The 21,184-nt window shown below is 39.9% G+C and overlaps 3 protein-coding genes across 3 annotated transcripts in view; 1 reads left to right on the top strand and 2 right to left on the bottom strand.

Annotated features, from left to right (window-relative positions):
* Positions 1-837: 837 nt before the first annotated feature.
* LOC115825029 (sodium-dependent neutral amino acid transporter B(0)AT1-like) lies at positions 838-4,886 on the bottom strand. Its single transcript, XM_030788763.1, has 12 exons — positions 4,688-4,886; positions 3,786-3,926; positions 3,550-3,687; positions 3,236-3,417; positions 3,033-3,143; positions 2,819-2,931; positions 2,601-2,729; positions 2,315-2,471; positions 2,022-2,226; positions 1,682-1,841; positions 1,336-1,498; positions 838-1,050 (listed from the first exon to the last, which is right to left on the bottom strand). The coding sequence occupies exons 1-12, from the start codon at positions 4,884-4,886 to the stop codon at positions 838-840; spliced, it is 1,911 nt and encodes a 636-aa protein (XP_030644623.1).
* Positions 4,887-6,029: 1,143 nt separating this feature from the next.
* LOC115824931 (sodium-dependent neutral amino acid transporter B(0)AT1-like) lies at positions 6,030-16,305 on the bottom strand. The gene is made up of 14 exons (XM_030788653.1): positions 16,293-16,305; positions 13,446-13,556; positions 10,680-10,820; positions 9,696-9,833; positions 9,398-9,579; positions 9,184-9,294; positions 8,959-9,071; positions 8,491-8,619; positions 8,190-8,346; positions 7,897-8,101; positions 7,616-7,775; positions 7,358-7,520; positions 7,071-7,194; positions 6,030-6,052 (listed from the first exon to the last, which is right to left on the bottom strand). Exons 1-14 carry the CDS (start codon positions 16,303-16,305, stop codon positions 6,030-6,032), a joined length of 1,770 nt encoding a protein of 589 aa, XP_030644513.1.
* Positions 16,306-16,498: 193 nt separating this feature from the next.
* Positions 16,499-21,184, top strand: part of fhod3a (formin homology 2 domain containing 3a) — a 52,771-nt gene continuing 48,085 nt past the window's right edge. Inside the window, exons 1-2 of the mRNA XM_030788652.1 lie at positions 16,499-16,663; positions 20,647-20,759. Of these exons, the coding sequence (XP_030644512.1) occupies positions 16,499-16,663; positions 20,647-20,759 (278 nt within the window). The remainder of the gene's footprint in view (positions 16,664-20,646; positions 20,760-21,184) is intronic.

The following is a 21,184-nucleotide window of genomic DNA, read 5'->3' as shown; positions in this document are numbered from 1 at the left end:
TTTGTATTTGTAGTATGTTTTCTTCTTTTGGCAGTAGATAGTGTGTGAAGTTTTTGAGAAATATGGTTTCCTTAGATCGTTGTTTTGGCACATTAAGCCATGTTAGCCCCACCCCCGTTAAGCATATTAAAATAAATAACACATATGTCATCTGAACGGAAGTCGATCAGTTAAACGATAGGTTATGAAACCTACACCTAAAAATTGATAAATAAGAATATAGAGCCCCAAGCAAGACATGCTTGTCAACTGGCAAGATAGAAAAGTCAGACACCATAAAACAGTCCAAATCACTAACGAAATATTCAGTGTCAGTGAAAGGCCCAGTTAATTATCAACCTAAAAAATCCTGTGTCTCTTGCGTTTCCTTGTGTTAACCTCATATTACGCAAAGACTTCTGGAGGATTTAAAAAAAAAGGGGGGGGGGGTGAAAATGTGATCTTTGTGTTATCACCTCACATCAGGAGGTGGCTCATGCTGGCTGATTAAGTGTCATACTATTTTCAGTCAATTAACCGGAAAATTCATTGGGAAATCTCTGTTAGCCTGAAAAAGAACAGTGGAAGAGGTAGTCTCTCTTGAGCCTCTGTATTGTAAGAGGGGATGCTAAATGCTACAAGCATGGCAAACCATGCAATTTTCTAAGGTTTATCTTCAATTATTTTAGGTTAAGCACACTGGCAACACCTTCCTCTTAAATAATCAAAAGTTACAATTTCATCATAGCCTATGAAATATACTTTTTAAAAGTTACATATTCAAGAAATCTTCTCTGTTCAAATGCAGCCATAGTTTGAACCTCATTGCACACAATGGAAAACATTCATTAACAATCATTAAATTGACGTTTTCACACTCATGGGAACTTTGTCAGATATAGTGCTGAGATGGTCTATACTGTGTCTGTTTTCTTTTTTGCAGCAGCGATTCCAGACAAACTTGAACAAGGCGACACATGGAATGGCAAGGCTCGGGATTCCTGCCAGAATGAAAATGATTGCACTGATCCACCCTGGGTAGGTCACCTCTGCCAGATTGGGGAAGCTTTCCTGTAGTCCAACACATCAGCAAATGATTATTTTAAAATGTGTTTTAACAATGGATTTTATGTCAGCATTCTAACAACCTGTCCCAGTGAGAAGGCATACTAAAATTTCCATACGAATGTGATTTAGATTTTAGATTTTACGTAAATTAACTGATTAGGTTAATGAGTTAATGAGAACTTTGTGCTGTATTTTACTTTGTGGTAACAGTACTAACAGTATAGCAGTAGTAACAACCCCCCCCCCAAAAAAAAAAAGAAAAGAGAAGAAGTGTAGACCAAACTTTACCGAATCAGGATCCCAGACAATGTATGTGAGGTTCTTGCTGATAGTGGTGACAAAGTAGAAGATGAGAATGACAAGCATAATCAGTGGGCTGAGAACCCTCCAGGTGACCTGCCAGAAAATGTTGGGCTTGTGTCCAATCATGAATTCAATGTCCTTATTAAACCTATCAGGGTGAAAGGTAGAATATAATGAGTTGCGTCACTTCCATTTTTCTTATCGAGTAATGATTGCATTAGCAAGGTATGATGCTTCACTGGGTCTGTGTAGTCAGACATGGTTGTTTGCTTTTTATTGTCTAATAAAGAAAGCCATTATGGGTTTTGTTTCTTCCAGTGGATGGGCTCACCTGTCTATTCCGTAGACGTAAGCCACAGCAATCATCTCACAGAAAGCAATTATCAACAAGGGGATAGAGCCCGCAAAGCCATCAAACAAGGCAAGCCAGTAGTTGCCAGAGGACTGGACAAATATGAGTGCAATGAGGAAGGAGACCAAACATGTGAGACCTGCAACACAAATATAACTGGAGTTCATTTTGTCCTTCCCAAATCGCCATCCACGTGAATGTAATGTTTTGTTTGAGAGAGTCTGTTATGTAACAGGGACTGGCAACATTAACTTCATAGAATGAAGGCTGATCTTTCCTGGGTGGAAAAAAAACCCCTGAATGGATGCTGGGCTCGTACCTGTGAAAACTTCTTTAGGCCATCTCCTGGGGAGGATGTTGAGATCTTGCAAGGGCACCACCACCCCCTCAATGTTTCCAAACATGGTGGACAATCCCAGACAAAACAGCATGATGAAGAAGAGCACCGACCAAAGTGGGGATATTGGCATCTTGGTTATAGCCTCAGTGAACACAATGAAGGCCAGACCAGTACCTTCAACACCCTGCAGGATATGTAAGTTTTTGTTTACATCAGGAGAGATTTCAGTAGATAAAAGGTGACAGTGTAAGCTATGGTGTTAAAATGCTGACCTGACTGAGGAACGATTGCATGTCACAGGTCTTCAGGTTTAATCCCTGAATGATGTCTGGAAATGTGCTGTTCAGACTTTGGAGGCTCTCATCATAATTACTCTCTGTGATGTTTCCCTCAGGAAGATCAAAAGCATTTAGAAGATCTAGGATGTTTCTGTCAATAAAATTAGAGCAGTGGGACTAATCACTTGTTGGTCAAAGGACATCTTGTTCACCAGTGGATGTTATTTTTCCTGCTGCCATCTGCCTCTCATTTTACTGTGATCTCAAAAGAATCACTTACCTTTCAAGGCATTCATCATATTTCTGAGTGGCTCTAAAACCGATGATAGAATAGATGACAGTTGCAGAGTAGACAGATGTGAGGCCATTGATTATTGAGATTATAACTGCATCCTGCTCGCAGTTGTTGCTGGTGGAGCAAAAGAATCATAAGTCTGGGTTTATGTAAAATTTGTAACTTTTTCTGTGAATGACTATTGTTCTGTTTACTGCACTTACTGCACAGAGTTGTAACTGGAGAATGAAATGAGACCTCCAAAAGCCAGAGAGAAGGAAAACAGGACTTGGGCACCAGCATCTAGCCAAGTAGAAGGGTTCATCAGTTCATTCACCTAAAGTAACAAGAGGAAACGCCATTTGAAACATTCATCAACTTACTTGAAGCTTAATAGGAATACAGGTATGGAACTGGAGTTAATAAAGAGGCACATACATCTGGGGTGAAGAGGAACTTTATTCCATTCAGAGAGCCTTTGAGAGTCAATCCTCTTATCAGGAAGATAGTGAGAACAACATAAGGCAATGTTGAAGTTACATAAACAGCCTAGAAAAAGAGGAAATGCCTGTTAGGAACGCTTGATAACACTTTAACCACTGACACCATTTTTCGTTAAGCAATTAAATGAACTTTCTTACTTTTCCTGTGGTCTCAATCCCTCGGATGCAGCAAACGTAGAGGACAATCCACGCACAGAAGAGACACAGAACCAGCCACCACTGCAATCCACCTGAGTCCGCAATGTCGGGTGAGGTGTTTAGTGTTTCCCTGTACCAGAAGTAATCCACGGGAGAGCTGCGGGCACACTCTGACACCGGGCCTGCCGAGCACAGACACATAAACGGCTCATGCAAAAATGATTTCCACATTCCCATCATTTGACAGTTAATGAGACAAGTAAAGGTTCACAAAATGTAGTTCACTGTCAAAAGTCTAGATATCCAGAGCATACCTGTCCTGTTCTCATTGATGGGGCATTGACTCCAAGGCAGAGGGTCCTGGAAAGAGTTAAAAAAGTACCACATCACCCAGGCCATGATGGTGTTGTAGTACATTCCCACCACAAAAGAGACCAGCAGAGATGCAATCCCTGCATGCCAAGAGAACATTTCTGAGGTTAATATATCAAAATATCACAATCCAAGAGTAATTCCACTGTGTTACTGAATAACTCATAGTACCACTTGCCTACACCGGTGAGGTAAGGACTAATGGATCTCCACACGCCCACACTCCCCTTCCTCAGTCTCTGACCAATGGCAAACTCCAGGTGGAGCAGTGGAATCCCCTCCAGAACCAATAGAATCAGAAAAGGAATCATGAATGCACCTGAGAAAACAAGGTTACTTATCAGGCAACGCAATACCCTTGCTTTTGTCTTAAAAAGCAAACAAACAAGCAAAAAACAAAAAACAAAAAAAACAACCAACCAAACAAACAAAAAAACAAAAAAACAGAAGACAAAACAAAAAACAGATAAGTGAAAATAAGGATAGTAGTTTAGATAGCAATCATTTCAGTTTTTGATTGTTCTTGTTTTATTAATATACGAAGTGACCAGCATAAAAACATATAAATATTACCTAATTATATTTACTTATGAAATTTTTCATGTACTTATCCTCACAGGAAGATTTTTATGTAATATACATAAGTGACTATTAGAAATAATTTTTACAAAGATGCATTTGATAGAGCTATTGTTCAAAATTCTGTTTTCTTAAAGTTTCAGCATGGTTCAGAATCTCTAAAAGAGTCAAATAATTATTTCAGCTCATTTTTAATTTGACTCGGTGAGTCTCAATGCCTCACTCTGTTCATGAATTGTAAGATATTTTAGATATTTATGTTTTATGCTCTTTAAAATATAGCGCTTTTGTTGAGTGATAATTAAATTTGTGTGTATCCATATACAGTGACATATTTGATATAAAAATATGAATTAAATAAGTTGAACAATTTTTTCTCCTTAAACTTACACAAAAGGGATTATTGCATTACAAGGTATTTGGTCTCATAGCAAGGAACATCTGACCGGACTTAATTTCATAAAAGATGACAACAGTCACGGTGCCACATGGTCATCTTACCTCCACCGTGGCTCTGACACAGGTAAGGGAACCTCCAGACGTTGCCTAGTCCAACACAGAAGCCCACACAAGTGAGCATGTACTGGGCTTTGTTGTCCCACTGAGGCCTGTCTCCTGCCTCCTCTGTCTCCATCTTCTCCAGCTCTCCATGAGATGCTATTCTCCCATCCAGACCAGGGTTAGGCAGCTTCAGTTTCATGGTTGCGGTATCGGTGTTCACTTACAGCCGAGGGAGAGATAGCAGCTGTATGTTATCAACACTTGATGTTCCTTTCTCCGGTTTGGTGTTTGTGGTTGTGTGTCTGTGTCACTGTGTCTGTTCCGTCTGCATCTGTACATGTACATGTAGAGGAGGCTAGTTTTTTCCGTATAAATACTGACCTTTAGCACGTTGCCCCGTGCTATCTGTGGATTCATCTGAATGAGTAAGTTATTGTGTGTTGTCAGCAGTATGAGGCAGCTGAATAAGGTAAGTTTCTGTTGATAATAGTTAATGCTTAGTGGTGCCCTATGAAAGCCTGACAGCTGTTGATACCATCAAATCTTACTGAGGTAGGGTAAAAAAAAAAAAGAAAGAGAAAAGTATTTTTAGAATGCTGGGTTGCTAGAGCAGACAAAAAATTTCAAAGACATGAGCAATGACATTCTAGTTCATATTCCTATGTTATCTATGTGGGTCAGCCGTGGCTTAAAGGCTAGAGGATGCGGGCTTGGGACCGAAAGGTTGCCGGTTCGCTCCCCTGGACCTTCAGTTGAGGGAGGTGAAGCGCCCTTGGGCAAGGTACCTAACCCCCGACTGCACTGCAGTGGTGTGTGTGTGTGTGTGCTCACTGCTCCAAGTGTATGTGTTCACAGATGGGTTAAATGAAAATTCCTAATTTCCCTCAGGGATAATGTAAGCATTTATCTACTACTGTGACAATTTATATATTTGAAATTGACTTTTAATCAGAATTAACAAAAGACAGTGGATTAAGGAAACAACTAGACACAACTGAAATTATGGAAGCTGACCATGTGTGTGAATAGTTATTGATGAATTGAAGCCCACATAGAGAGATGAGAAGCAGGCCAACATTACATCCTTAAGTTAACTGGCTATATATTACTGCTGTCATACATGGAAGCCTAAAACCAAAAAGCAATTATCAACTTGACCCAACTGATTAGCCAATGTCAAATGCAGTGCTCAGGTCCAGTAAATAATATAAAATAAAATCTCATGGATTTTAGTGTCTACACATTAAGTGGAATCACTGGAATCATATTGAGTTTTCATGAAGGTAGTTTTAATAATATAATTTGAAATGTCACTTCATTAGAATTTTTACGAAAGTCTATCTTATAAATTTTTCTGTTTCAAAACTACATTGTTGAAAATATTACAGAGGATGGCTAAGGTTTAGGATGGCTAAGGAGTAATCAAGGAATCACTGTTAGTTTTCTCAGGTATAGTGATCAGGTAATGGCCTTAGTTACTAGAGGATTGTGCAGTGAAATTCCAAGTATAACAGCAAATTACTGGGGTGCCCCCAAGAACGATAACTCCCATGTTGCTTATAGTAAAGTAACAGTTGTAAATTATGCTGGATAAAATTTTACTGGATAAGAGCATCACGTAATTACACAAAATTGTAAAATTAGGACAATATGAAATATCATATTAAATGATATACTGGCATGGAATTTGCTCATATACACATATGCTTCCTAATTTACACACTCCGTGAACAAGATTTCAAATATTTAAATCATAAATACCATTTGGACCATTTATTGGTATGAAACCAGTGCGGGCCTCATTTACATAGGAGCAGTTTGGCAAAACTGGATACATTTCCTTCAGAAATTATGAATTTGTATCAGTATGATCATATTTGAGATGGCTGTATTTTGATACTGGAAAACGCTTGGGAAACAGTCCAGTGCTTCTTACAATTACTACACTCATGTTTCAATATAAATTCTACAAATTCTACAAGCTCTGTTAAAAAGAATATGTACATTTAAGTGCTTCAGAGCTAATTTTGATCAAGAAAGATGCACATTCTTCTCATATGGAATGAGGCAGTCCCTCCATAAATGTTTCTATTTGACCAAACATCAGTACTTTACAATGGTATAACTTTTCACTTAGCTCAGCTAGTAATTCATCCCATAACTCTGACAGAGCAATCAATGGTAACAACAAACACACAAATAATATACAGTATTTACATATTCACTTTTTTCACTGTATATCATAGTCGTTATTATTGTATGCATGTGATGTTGAGCCTCCTAACAGTAATTTAAGAATTTTTATGTTCCTCATACATGTGTATTCGTGCAGAAATAGTGTTCACTTCATCTGATTTGTAGTGAGTTTCCTTCTTGCAGCAGCATTTTCGGATAAGTTCGTAGATAGCCATGACGGGAATAAATAGGGCAGGAACTCCAGCCAGGATGAAAATGATAGCAGAGATCCATTGGGGATATAACAGTTTCTCAAGCACTGGGAAATTTATCTGGTAAAGAACAAAGATGCAGAATATCAGAATAGTCTTTCTATGCCTAGAAACTTATACAGATAACACTTAGAAGTGTTTAAGATGATGCTGTACAGTAAATGTCATGTGTTTTATCTTTGTGTATCTTCTCTAAAAATTTGACTGAAGTCGTGAAACATACCGATTCAGGATTCCAAGCGATGTAGGTGAGATCTGTACCAATAGTGGTGATAAGGTAGAAGACAAAGATGACAAAAACGACAAGGGGACTGATCACCCTCCAGGTGGCCTGCCAGAAGATGTTGGGCTTGTGACCAATCATAAATTCAATGTCCTTATTAAACCTGGAACACAGAGAACAGAAAATGTTTCACTGACATCCACAACAGTAACTGTTTGTCGTCCTTGTCTTATAATGCATGATAATGACTAACCATACCTATCCATTCCGTAAATGTAAGCCACAGCAATCATCTCACAAAATGCAATTATCAACAAGGGGATTGACCCAGCGAAATTGTTAAACAAGGCCAGCCAGTAGTCTCCAGATCGCAGAGAAAAGATGAGAGCGATGCCACAGGAGACGAGACAAACCAGTCCTAAAAAATAAAAAGGACGTACACACAGAAGTTATTTTGCATTGATGTTAACTAGTATTGTGGAAGTGAAGTATTAAGCTCAACCTGAACTATTTGGGATGCTATTAATACATTTGTATACCTGTGATCACTTCTTTGGGCCATCTTTTTGGGAAGATTTTCAAATCTTGCAAGGGCACCACCACCCCCTCTATGGAACCAAACATGGTGGACAATCCCAGACAGAAGAGCATGATGAAGAAGAGCACCGACCAAAGCGGGGATATTGGCATCTTGGTTATCGCCTCAGTGAACACAATGAAGGCCAGACCAGTACCTTCAACACCCTGCAGGATTTTTAAGTTTTTGTTTACATCAGGAGAGATTTCAGTAGATAAAAGGTGACAGTGTAAGCTATGGTGTTAAAATGCTGACCTGACTGAGGAATGATTGCATGTCACAGGTCTTCAGGTTTAATCCCTGAATGATGTCTGGAGATGTGCTGTTCAGACTTTTGAGGCTCTCATCATAATTACTCTCTGTGATGTTTCCCTCAGGAAGATCAAAAGCATTCAGGAGAGCCAAGATGTTCCTGAGAGATAATGTGGAGATGTGTGGTTGAAAATGCCATGACATATATAATTAAACTGAATCTAAAAATTCTAACTTAAATATAATGATCACATCTCATCAGATTTTTTTTTTTTTTAATTTCCGACGATATTGAAATACATACCCACTCAGACAGTCGTCAAATCTCTCTGTTGCCCTGAAGCCAATAATGGAGTATATGACAATTGCTGAATAAACAGAGGTGAAGCCATTGATCACCGAGATTATCACAGCATCCTGTTCACAGTTGTTGCTGAAATAAAAATGCAATATTTTCAGTTATGACCTAACTACATTTATGGTATGATAATATTCATGTGAACATGCCCGCATGCAAATGTAAGTGTAAATCCCTCAGGCCTGGTTCAATGTAGATAATGCATTCAGGAGAACTTGACAGTTGTGGTGTTTGTCTGAGTTGCAGTCCAGCAACAAGTTAGTCAGTATTGAGAATGTGTTGACTGGGAAAATGTGATAACAATAACTATGCATTTTTACATGATTTCATAGATCTAAATATGTCTAAAGATAAGGAAGTAGATACTGACATGCACTGTCCCTTAGAGAGCTTAGAAATTTCCCAGGTACTCACTGAACAGAGTTGTAGCTGGAGAAGGAGATGAGCCCGCCAAAGGCCAGAGAGAAAGAGTAGAACACTTGCGCACCAGCATCCAGCCAAGTGGAAGGATTCAGCAATTCATTTAGCTGCAGGAACCCAAAGGAACATCATATTAGACAAAACTGGAGGTGTACAACTGAGCCGATTGTCCGTTTATAAAAAAAACAGAAAAAGAGAAAGGCGAGGGGCAGGACTCACATCTGGAGTGAAAAGGAATTTGATTCCATTCACAGATCCTTTAAGGGTCAAACCTCTGATCAGGAAGATGGTGAGAACCAAGTACGGCAGAGTGGATGTAACATATACTGCCTGAGAGTGGAGATTGAGTATGAGGATGAAAAGTTTGTATGTCTCTGGAAGTTGACTTTGAACTCTTTATCACTAAATATAATAGTATGGATAAGTGTCCTACTTTGCCTGTTGTCTCAATGCCTCGAAGACAGCAGACATACAGCAGCAACCAGGCACAGACCAGACACAGAACAATCCACCACTGGAGGCCACCAGATTCCTCGATGTCTGCTGAAGTGTTTAGTGTCTCTCTGTACCAGAAATAATCTACTGGAGAACTACGAGCACACTCTGACACTGGTCCTGTGGGGAATATAATTTTTTTTTTTTTTTATCACAACACTCATAGCAAAAAACACATACTTAAAATGAGGAGCAACTAGAGTTACATCCTGAAGTAACAAACTTGTCCCTAGTACCTGTTTTGTTGCTGTTGATAGGACACTGGCTCCAAGGCAGGGGTTCTTGAAACGAGTTGAAAAAGTACCACATTACCCAGGCAATAATGGTATTGTAATACGTTCCCACCATAAAGGAGACCAGCATGGAAGCAATACCTGCAGGAAACAAATGGATTTTGGATCATTAATCTATTTTGGTTGGATTTGCTTGATTTTTCCAACTAGCATATCTTTTAAATTGCTTGCAATAGTCTGTTTGGCTGACTCTTCCCACCCCTCCCATGGAATGTTCACCCCCCTCTCATCTGGGAGAAGGTTCTGCAGCCTCCCTGGACTCTGTTGTACACACCCAGCCCCCCACCCCCCTCTGGACACATGCCAACCCTTAACCCCCCCGTTCTAGATTTATATCATCCCTCCTCCCCTGGGATCAATACCAACTCCTATGCACCTCCCCACTTGCACAACCATTTTATTGGACAATTAAAAGGCAATTCGCACACACTTTTATAAAAGCTGCCAATATTTAACACACGTGTACTATGGCTGGTTGATCTAAGCACGTATTCATATTGCACTCTCTGTCTGTTTGTACAGATTCATACCGTTTACATATTATTTTAACAATAGTATTTTACAATAGTATGTTACAATAGTTTTGTTCTACATTTACATTCAATACACTGTGTCCCCCCAGTTATATAGTCCTTCCAGTGTAATGTTTTCTATATTTTTAGCACAGTCCTTCATTTTAACAAAGTGTATTTAATGATCCTATTTAGCACATTCAGACTCTCTGACTGAATGTGCTGCTGTTGGTTTATGTTGTGGTCCAAGGAGGACATCATTTTGTCTCTGCTGTGTGCTGTACTGTATACGGCCAAGAAGACAATAAAGTTCTACCTGACTTGACTTGACGTGTGTATGCCGAATCATGTTGACCGCAAGCATAATGTACCAATCCTATTAAGCTGCTGATTCTGGTAAAGCTGTGATACCCACCGACTCCACCTAAGTAGGGACTAATTGCAGTCCACACTCCCACACTGCCCCTCCGAAGTCTCTGACCAATGGCAAACTCCAGATGAAGCAGAGGGATGCCCTCCAGAACCAATAGAATCAAGAACGGGATCATAAATGCACCTGTTAACAAAAAACCCATTGATACATTGATATAGCTGGAATTCGTATTACCTCTAGTGATCTGGTTAATCATGTATGGCGACATATAAGAAACATCATCACGTCATAATAATACTTCGGATGCATTTTGACCAGTTTAGAGAACAGAAAATGGCATATAGTGGATAATTTATGCTGGCTTCATAATTATAGTTTCAGTCCTGTGTCACAGGCAACATTGGCAAATGTCCAAAACATGGCCACTGTGCCAACCAGTATACAATCTGGTCCATAATGTTTCATCTGAGAGCTTGGACAGGAAAGAATAAAAGCAGGCACAAAACAGTTGCATTTCCACATGTCATAAATGACTTGATAAGTATCTCAATACAGCAAAAACAACCCCATATCACAAAATGGTTGATGTTTAACCGTTCGACGTAACATCCTTATCTGATCTCATTCTGAACATCGAAAGCTGGGGCTGCTGAAAGTCCATCCTGTGATAGCAGCCCACATGAATAGATAATTAAATGACTTAAACATCACCTGAGTGTAGTCTTTCGCTTAAGGGACTAAGAGAAATTGACACGTGACATGATTCGGTTGGGAGATTGGGCTGTTCCTGACTGATATCTCCTGTTGCAGCTATTGGGTTAGATTTGCATTGTCATACTAAATTGATCCATTTGCTTAACCCCTCAGTTATGCTACACTTTGACATTCTGTGGAGATAATATAATCATAAATGCCTCCAGAAACTGAAGGCCAGTCCAATTTTTAAGGTTAAAGATCGCTTTATTGACTTTTTAAACATTTACATTTTTAAATTTTCAAGGTCGTTTTAAATTCAAGACCTATGCTTTGGGAGCCAGTAAAGTCTATCAGCGGCTATCAAGCAGCCATGAGGTTCATTTTTCCGTGCTTATGTACTCTTCTGTCAATAATTTTTAATATCCTCACCACAGACTCACCATGTTTGTATATCCATGAAACGCAATATTGCAAGTAATGTGATAAACACTGAAACCCACACAACTCTAATGCTAAAATTCCCAACAGTAGTTCCACACTCAAAGTTCACTTGACCCTAACCCAGGGTAAAGATATGGTCCTACTGTGATAAGAGTGTTATGGGGTTTACGTAATGTGCCAACACGGAATGAGTCTGTGCTATAACTGAGATGCTTTCCCAAGGTTTTGTTTTATTTCTACGAGGTGAAGTCACCATTCTGGACAAAACGTCTTAGATATGGTCTTTTTCACTTCAGCAGAAGTGCTTCATGTCACTGTCATTTTCTATTCTCTCACTCATTTTATTTTATTACAGTATGTCAAGGTTAGATCTGATGATGTGCTTAGGAGCCCAGGAACCAAAAAGTCCTTGGAACCAAAGACTCTCTACACACCAGAAAAAAGCAATAGCCCGTCCTTTCTGTATCAGCATGTCAGCAGTGGTCAAAACAAAAGAGGCGTAGGAGAGAAAGTTATGACATCATGTAATGTCATCCTTTCTTTCCTTGTTCATGGTTAAAACCCTCGTGTGGTGTTCTGGTCTGTCGGACCCAATTCAGTGTTTACTAAAAGAAAAATTATACAATGAATTATTTTTTCAACTTGAGACTCATTGGCCTCGGCTCATTTTCCGTGAAGAATATGTAAAAGAACACATTTTCACTGAGTGCACTCTGTGCACATTTATATTACACATTTGGTGTTTGGGTTCACTGGACCCGAGGGTAATAAAAGTGGGGCAATCGTAGGTGAAAACAAGTAAAGAAATGATTGTCGAGGAGAGAGAGAAGCTTTGGAAGATGAAGATGAAGAGTTTGCAGAATATGAGGATCATGTTTCTATCACGTTTCAATCAGTTCAGAAGAAGATGAGATTGAGCTGCCAGCCCCAGGACCAGTAAATTCACATTTTATCACAAAAGACGAATAGCACTTTTACTGATAAATGTGATCTACCAGAGGTAAATGGTAAATATTAACCATATACGCTGTCTATTTTTCATGTAACTGACATGAAGTCAACATCTGATAAGAATTTGTACATAAATTCTATGGCTGTATTGTTTTAAAAAACAATAATGTTGTGGGTCCACCAGACCCACTAACATTGGGTGAGTAACAAAGGAAAGAACACCACCCAAAGGTTAAACAAGATCCCTTTCAGTCTCTGGGCTGACCTGATGATGGTTAATTTAATTTGTATTTTCTACATTACATTGGTCTGGTCTTTGTCCACTCGTCATCTGATTTATGGAGCAGCATGCAGATGGAGTGTTTTTGAATGGAGAATAGTGCCTGTATGAAATTTAGATTCTTGCTGGATGTAACGCCTGCATAGACTATGTCATAAATATCTTTAAGCACAAAAATACGCTCAACATGCTCTCCATTAAAATATCAAATCACTTGTGTTTACCTACAGTCCATGGCAATACAAATACAATTACATTTGTAAATAAGTAAAATAATACTTTAGTGGTCAAATACAATAATACTGTTTTACCTGTAGTCAAGTAAAAACTACTTTAAACAAACAAAAAATGGACTGTTTAACTTAAATTACATACTTTAATGGTTAATAAATTGTAAAACTTCTGCCTGACACTCAGGTTAGTCTTTCATCCCATCCTACCTCCCCCATGGCTCTGACACAGGTAAGGGAACCTCCAGACGTTGCCAAGCCCGACACAGAAGCCCACGCAGGTGAGCATGTACTGGACTTTGTTGTCCCATTGAGGCCTGTCTCCTGCTTCCTCTGTCTCCAGCTTCTCTAGCTCTTCATAAGACTGGATCCTGTCATCCAGGCCTGGGTTAGGCAGCTTCAGCTTCAGCTTCATATCTGCAGTATCACCTCTTCGCTTGAAGATAGGAGGGAGGTGGCAGGTGTGTGACACGAACACTCTCACTTAAAGTAAATATGCATTCGTCCACTGACCTTTGGCACAAAGAACCTCTTCACACACCTTGGTGGGCCTGAACATCGAATCAATAGAAAAAGGGAGGAGACATAGATATCATAACAAAAAAGTCATTAAACAATCATTGACAAATTATCAGGGTACACTTTCTATTCTTGTTCAGAGATTGGTGTTAATGCATATCATAATCTACTGGAGAGATAAGTAATGCAGAAAATGAAGCCTTCGTCCAGTCTAGCTCTCTCATGATGCATGACTAATGTAAGCTGATAGTGATCTAACATCAGAGTCAAAGCAATGGGCCATGATAACGTGATGTCCTTGTAAGTGACAATAACATTTCTCAAAAGAGCATCATCATTTCAGAGGTTACACGGGTTAAACTTGTTATGATAGGGTGGACTTCATCAGCTCACATCCTTAAAGCCAGATTGAGGAAGTGCATGTTTATAATTACTCTAATACACCATCTTGTTGTAAAATAAACTTTAAACCCTGTCACACACACACACACACACACACACACACACACACACACACAAGCACACACACACACACAATATGCAATTTCAGTCAATATGCATGATTTATTAGCTTTAAAATTTTTAAAAGGCTACAACATTACACCAACAACATTACTTTGCTCATAGAATATGGGGCATTGGCAATACTTAGATCTTTTGACCCAAAGCGTTATGTGGGCCCACAAAGTTCAAAACCTTAAACTTTGCATGTTGGCATGCGACTGTGGATCAAATCCTCGTGACAGAACCAGTACATCTGTGCCTCGCACAAATATGTCATTGACATACATTTTTTCCCCCTTTACAATTCACATTCAAGTTTGGGACATACGTGACTCCATAAATCAACATTCGGGAATTTCTCCCCGACTATGGGGATTCTTTGAAATAATACCCACATACCACTGCAATCACATCCGAAAATGTTGGGTTCTTTTTTTTTTTGTCTTTATTTTGTGATTTATTCCGCAGATAAACAAACCCTGGAGACTGATTTGAATTGCATACACTGTATATTATAACCAAGGGATGTATCTGCACCTTCTGCGCAGAGATTGCTTCACTTTTCATCACAGTGCTATCATATAACATATCATATTGACCCTCATAATGGCACATGAGAGATAATAATAAACTCAGTCTACATTTATTTGTACATATTTATTAAGGTTACATTTCATGTACTCTATTTACATAACATGGTTGTAGAAGAAAATCTATAGATAGATAGATAGATAGACAGATAGATAGATAGACAGACAGATAGATAGATGTGAAATTGTGAAACGTTGTGAAACTGCTTGTACTGAGTATTGCCCAATAAGTTCATTGTTCAGGTGATGAGTAGGTGAGGAGGAGAGCTGCAATCCTCACTTTCATGGGTGGCTGCTAGGTTACAGTAAAGACAAAGACAAAGGTAGTGGATGGTTGTTGGCTTAATGATTATTTTATGATGTGATAGCACTGCATTGTAGTATTATATGATTAAAGTGTGTCTAGGTTCACTAAAATGAAATGGAAATATAGATATATATAATTAGATATAGTGTGTAACAACTATGTGTGTGTGTGTGTATATATATGTATATATATATATATATATACACACACACATAGTTGTTACACATGATATATAATTTATTATGACACACTATGTGCAATGTTACAATACATCACAATGGAAAGGGTAGAGTATATAGCAATATTATATAATTAGTGTGATTATCAAATATTTTCGATCAATCATAAGAAACTGAAGGCGATGCTACTTATATGTCCTTAGGGCCGCTTTGCAAAATCAACTGATTAGCGGTTTTTAAACGGTAGTACACTGTTGTCCCCTAGTGGTCATACTCAGATCTTCATATTCGTTTAGGACGCAGCCTACTAAAAAATTTTCCTTCTTTATTATTTTGTAAAATGACATTTCCCAAAAGGTTTTTAATCTTATAAGTATTGGAGTGCCTATACAAGGAATATTTTGGCTATGTCACTTTAAGGTTGATGAGCCACCCTGCTGTGCAAGAACCTGCAAGATGTGTTGGTGAGGGTGAAATGTCGAGTGGTTTCTGATGACATCTAACAATTTGCATCTCCTAATGCTTTATTTATTTTAAGAGTTTATACGTTGCAACTGTGCGTTTGGTAGGTGCACCGGAGCCTGGTGAGGATGTAAACCACCTATTTTAGGCGGCACAGCATGTGACTAGCTCGTTAACTGTGAGAATGGGACAATTATTTTGACAAGGTAATTGAAGTGAGTGGCGACTATGCGTCAATAATTCTTTCCACAGGAGGGAGCTCTTTGTTAGTGACTGAACTGTATCCTCTTCTTGCTGCAGATACGGCAAAGCCTTTAAGCTGGTCGGGAACGCTGGTTGAGTCTCAGATGCCGAGACCGGCTGTCCCGGCTGCAGCAGTCTCTCAGAGCACCTTGCTGTCATTGGACACCTGCCCTCCCAGAAACAGCGACGCAGTAGTGGCCCAAGGAGAGCAAAGAACGCAGAGCTAAACGGAGAGTGTCGGAATACTAGTCGCTGTCTTTCTCCATCCTTACTTTTACCTACCTCGCGCTTATAAAAAGGAGACACTATTTAACTATTTAGTAGTAGTTGCAGCAAGCAGTTAGAGGTTGGCAACCTGCTGCTGGCTTTGTTGTTGTTACAGAGGAGGAGAGCGCTAAGCGACGGATTTAATCATTAAACGGGTTACCCCCTCTTCGGTACTACTTGCATGGATACACCATGGCCTCGTTTGTTTGCAGGGTTCAGTTTTTAGATGACACCGATCCATTCAACAGTACAAATTTCCCTGAACCGACCAGACCACCACATTACACTTTCAGGGAGGACATCCCGCTGATTAACCAAATCGCCGGGGTGCACAGACTTCTCAGAGCCCCGCACAAGGTAGAGTGTGTTTCGTTTTCCTTTTTTTTTGCCAGCACTTTACAGGTTTAAATATTATTTCAGCTTATTCTGGAAAAGTACGAGCTATTTATTTTTTCAACACCCTGTTCCAATATAGTTTATTTCTGTTGTGAGCCTTTTGCCGGAATTAAGCAGTCAGCTCGCGAAGTTGAACATACAGAGCTGTTCCCATCTGAAAACTTCTCACCCGAGATAAAGGAAAACGTCCACATGACATTTGTTAACTTATTTATTGTTATTTTTCCGTCTCGGGATTTTGTTTTTATTAGAAGCACATTAAGCTAATAGGTTCGAGAGCTCAGTTGTCAGCGCTATGGCACTTTGTTGCTCTTGTCAACACGACAGGTGGAAGTGAGATTTTAGCAGTGCCCGTTATACCCCTCAAACATCTGTACCATTCCTTTACAAAGTTACACTTGAACTGCCGGGAAATCGCGAGCGGATCAGAACTTTTATACAGGCCACTGTGCATTTTCCCACTTTCTCTCGCCCTCTCTCTCTCTCTCTCTCTCTCTCTCTATCTCTCTCTCTCTTTCTCTCTCTCCCTCTCCCTCTGTGTGTGTGTGTGTGTGTGTGTGTAATTTGGAAATTATATAGCAACTACATGAAGAAATGAACCTGCAGCTTATTTGATGGCATAGTCATCCTAACCTAGGGAAAGAATAGAATGTCTCTGTGAAAAACAATGCTGTGATATGTGTTGTCAACCTAATGTGACTGACAGGATCCATAGTGGATCCATAATGTTGGATTATGAACTCAGCTGTGAGCAGTCATACATATCACTACAGCTTTTTAAATTAGACTTACCACTAAGTAAAGGTCTAACCTTAAGAAACAGTGAGAACTGACCTTAAGACCAATAAGGAACAAAGTTATTTCTCATTGTCATGAAAGCAGTTACAAAAACTATTTTTTAAACTTTTTTTCAAGTTGAGCTACAATGCTCTCTCTCTCTCTCTCTCTCTCTCTCTCTCTCTCTCTCTCTCTCTCTCTCTCTCTCCCTCCTCTCTCTCTGTTTCTCTCTTTCTCCCACACACATATACACACATGGTCAGTGTCTCTCAGCTTCTCTCTATTTCCAAATGTCTGTTTCCATCTGAGTCTTGCTGTGTTGTGTGTCTTTTTCTCCTACTGTGTTATTTTAGAGAACATACTGAGGGCTGTAATTGGATGTTATGCTAAAATCTGTAAAATATAGGTCAGTTCCCCTCCATGCCTGTGGGTGCGGGCTGGAGTTTACTGACACTTTGTTCTGCAGAGTTCACCCTGCTGTGGTTTCCTCTGACCTCTACTTTGCTGTCTCTGTCTCTGTCTTTGTCTGTCTCTCTCTCTCTCTCTCTCTCTCTCTCACACACACACACACACACACATACACACACATACACATACACATTCAGCATCTTTTGATCAGTTGCAATTCCATTCTTTTGATCCATTGCCTTGCAGCCTTGTGAGCATCATGGACACCGTTATTACACAAAATAACACAGTGAGTCACTTGTAAGCCTTGCTCACCAACTGCTCTTGGACTGACCTTAAAATGCTCCCTACTCAAGGCCCCACTGAACTCATAAGTGACTTTTTGGACCTTTGAGGGTCAAGCTTTAGTCCTTTGGGAAGGAAGCAGCTCCACTGGGCTTCTGTGTAGTGCTTAGTAACTACCACTTACTTTCTGACTGCAATTTCAGATCCATACTCATTTCTCAGAACAAAATGCTCTCCATACCCAGTACAGTCATCTTTAATAATTTAGGAGATAAAATATTTATTTTATTGTAGCACTTTAAGATGTCAATGCAAGTTGATATTGCTGAGACTGTCTGTGCTTATTAAATCTGGCTGTTAAAACAACATTATTAACAGAGGACACTCTCACTATTCCATTAAAGAGGCGTCCCATCATGGCTCACACTGATAAGTGGAAAAACGTTTAATACCTTACAGTCGTCGCTTGCTCTCCGTTATGTAATTTTGTCGTTAACGGACTGCACATCGTTATGGCTGGCAGGCCTGGTGTTGTTGTAGAGTGGAAATGATTAGACTTTTTTTTCTTTCCTCAGGAGAGTTTGATTAAAGGCACATGAAGTGAGCCCAGCTATGTGTTTCATCCTGCCCAGCAAGTGCTGCCACTTCACTCTGTGTATGTGCGTGTGTGTATTGATGTCAAACATTCAGCTGCTTAGCTCTGCTGGGGATGTTGTGCTTTGGTATCACAGCTTTCGTCTTAATAGGATATTCAGCTGAGACTTACAGTTGAGATGTCATTTACGATCGATAGCCTTTGTTAATGGAATATTTATAGTTTTGGGTTTAATCAAAGCAATACCCAGTCATACAACAACAAACACCTTAGCTCAGGCCAAGAAGTTGTTTATTTCAGGCCAGTGATCTCTTTTTTTTGTTTTGTTTTTGTTTTTGCTAGCTAATTTATGAGGGATGTTGCTACAGCTGGGCCTGTCTCTGTGGTTCATATCTAAGGCTCTCATTGGTTAGTAGGTCACATGATCCCTATTTGGCATGTTGCCCAATTAGCAACTGCAGAAGAGTTGAGGAGGCCAGGTCATGCAGTCTTTTACTTTCTCCTGTCTCTGTTAGACCCTATCTGATACTCTTCCTCTTCATTTCAGTGTAAATTTAGAAAGACTATTTTTTGGGCTCAAGTCTGCCTGCCTGTCTGTCGGTTGTCAGTCCGTTAGAGAGTGAGTGAATTCCACTATGTGTCGTATTCTTGGATGAGTTATCAGTATTGGATAGAACGGCACCATAAATCAAATCTTAAGTCTTGGACTGGTGAGAGAATTCTGGATTAAGACACAGCTGTGGTAAAGTTTAGCGGACAGCACCATGTAGTTATAAACCTGGTGGCAAAAGGAATGGAAAAGCTATGCAAAGCCAGCAATTTAGAGAACCAAAATGGAGCGTGAGTGTTTTCCATAAGGATGCTGTTTCGTAAATGACAATAAGCGAAAATCTGCGTTTGATAGTTATGCCGTAAAATATATCACTTTTGTCTGAGTCCAGTTTGCAACTTCTGCATTGCACTCTAATTTATGAGCGCACCTGTAGGTGATACCTGACACAGCTGTTGCCATGGCTCCCCGAGGCTCCATTTGCTCACAGCAGTGCTTCTAGTCGTACTCTTTCTCCGCGCGTGTTGGCGTGTCAGTATCACTCACTTGCCATTGTAAATTACTGCGCATGTTCCGGCAATCATCCAGATGTTGCACGTTAAACGTTATCTGACACAATGGAGAGACATGATGTGCAGGATCTGTGATCAAAGCAACGCCCAACCCCCGCCCCACTCCGGCTCAGCTCTCCGCCGCATTCAGAAGGTCTTTTACGTCTACTTTTAGTATGGGGAACGTGTTTGGCAGAGAAATGCCAATCTAAGTAATGAAAAGAAGCTGAGCCACATGTGAACGAGAATGAGAACAAAACCGGCATTTGCTTTTACAACAGGGGTGTAGCTGAGTGTCGGGTTGCATGTTCGGCCGGCTTTATGGCTGTCGGTAATTCCCTTTACTACACTGTAATGTTGAAAACAGCGAAACACTACAGACTTAATCCGCCTCTTACATGTAATACTTTTCTATCCAGACCCTGTAAACGTTTTTTTTTTTTATTTTATAGCCACGGACTGTTTAAAAGGGTGTGAAAGAGACAGAAAAAGAGCCCAGAAAGTGTGACCCGTGACATTCCTCTGGTGGTTTATGTTTTTAACACCAAATGCATGAAGGACCCACAATTCACCACTCCTAGACTGAGTTTTTTTTCATTACTCCGGTTATATGGCCCTGCTCTCCCTTGTGGAGTTTATACTGGACACAATATGAGAATAATGCTTTAAAGAATCAGTTGCGTCTCAATTGCAATACCACTAATGTTAATAACAAGGTGAGACTGTACACTATCCTGATTGACTCTCTCTTCATTTGTTTCCCTCACTTGTTCTGCAGCTTGATGATTGTGCACTGCAGTTGTCTCACAATGGGACATATTTGGACCTGGAATCTTCTCTGGCTGAACAGCGAGATGAACTGGAGGGGTTTCAGCAGGAGGACTCTGGAGGGTAAAACTAAGCTACTGTATACCTTTAGTATCTCGTTCATAGCTGTTATCATCATCTCTCTCTCTCTCTCTCTCTCTCTCTCTCTCTCCCGCCAGCTTTCTCTTTCTCTCTTTGTTTCGTAGCATCTTTGTGCGATTCTCTCATTCGCTCTATGTTCCTTCTCCATATTCTTTCTGATGACCATCCTTCAAGCCGCTCTTTTACTGAGTGGATAGTATTAGGTTGTTATACATGTGTCATTATGATGAACTGACCGGTGACTGGACTGGTGCGTTACAGCATGTAAGCAGTGCTCGTCCGTTCACCTGCAGACCCACAGTAGTCGATCATGTTCAGTCTGTGCCAGAGCTGCAGTGCGACTCCTGTGGAATGTGACAGATGTGAACGCAGCTCATCGTACAAGTGTGAGCACTTCTCTGAGAGGA

Source organism: Chanos chanos, chromosome 12 (genome assembly GCF_902362185.1).
Source record: "Chanos chanos chromosome 12, fChaCha1.1, whole genome shotgun sequence".
Taxonomy (NCBI): Eukaryota; Metazoa; Chordata; class Actinopteri; order Gonorynchiformes; family Chanidae; genus Chanos; species Chanos chanos.
The sequence above is the reverse complement of the archived record's forward strand: the minus strand, read 5'-3'. Positions and strand labels throughout refer to the sequence as shown.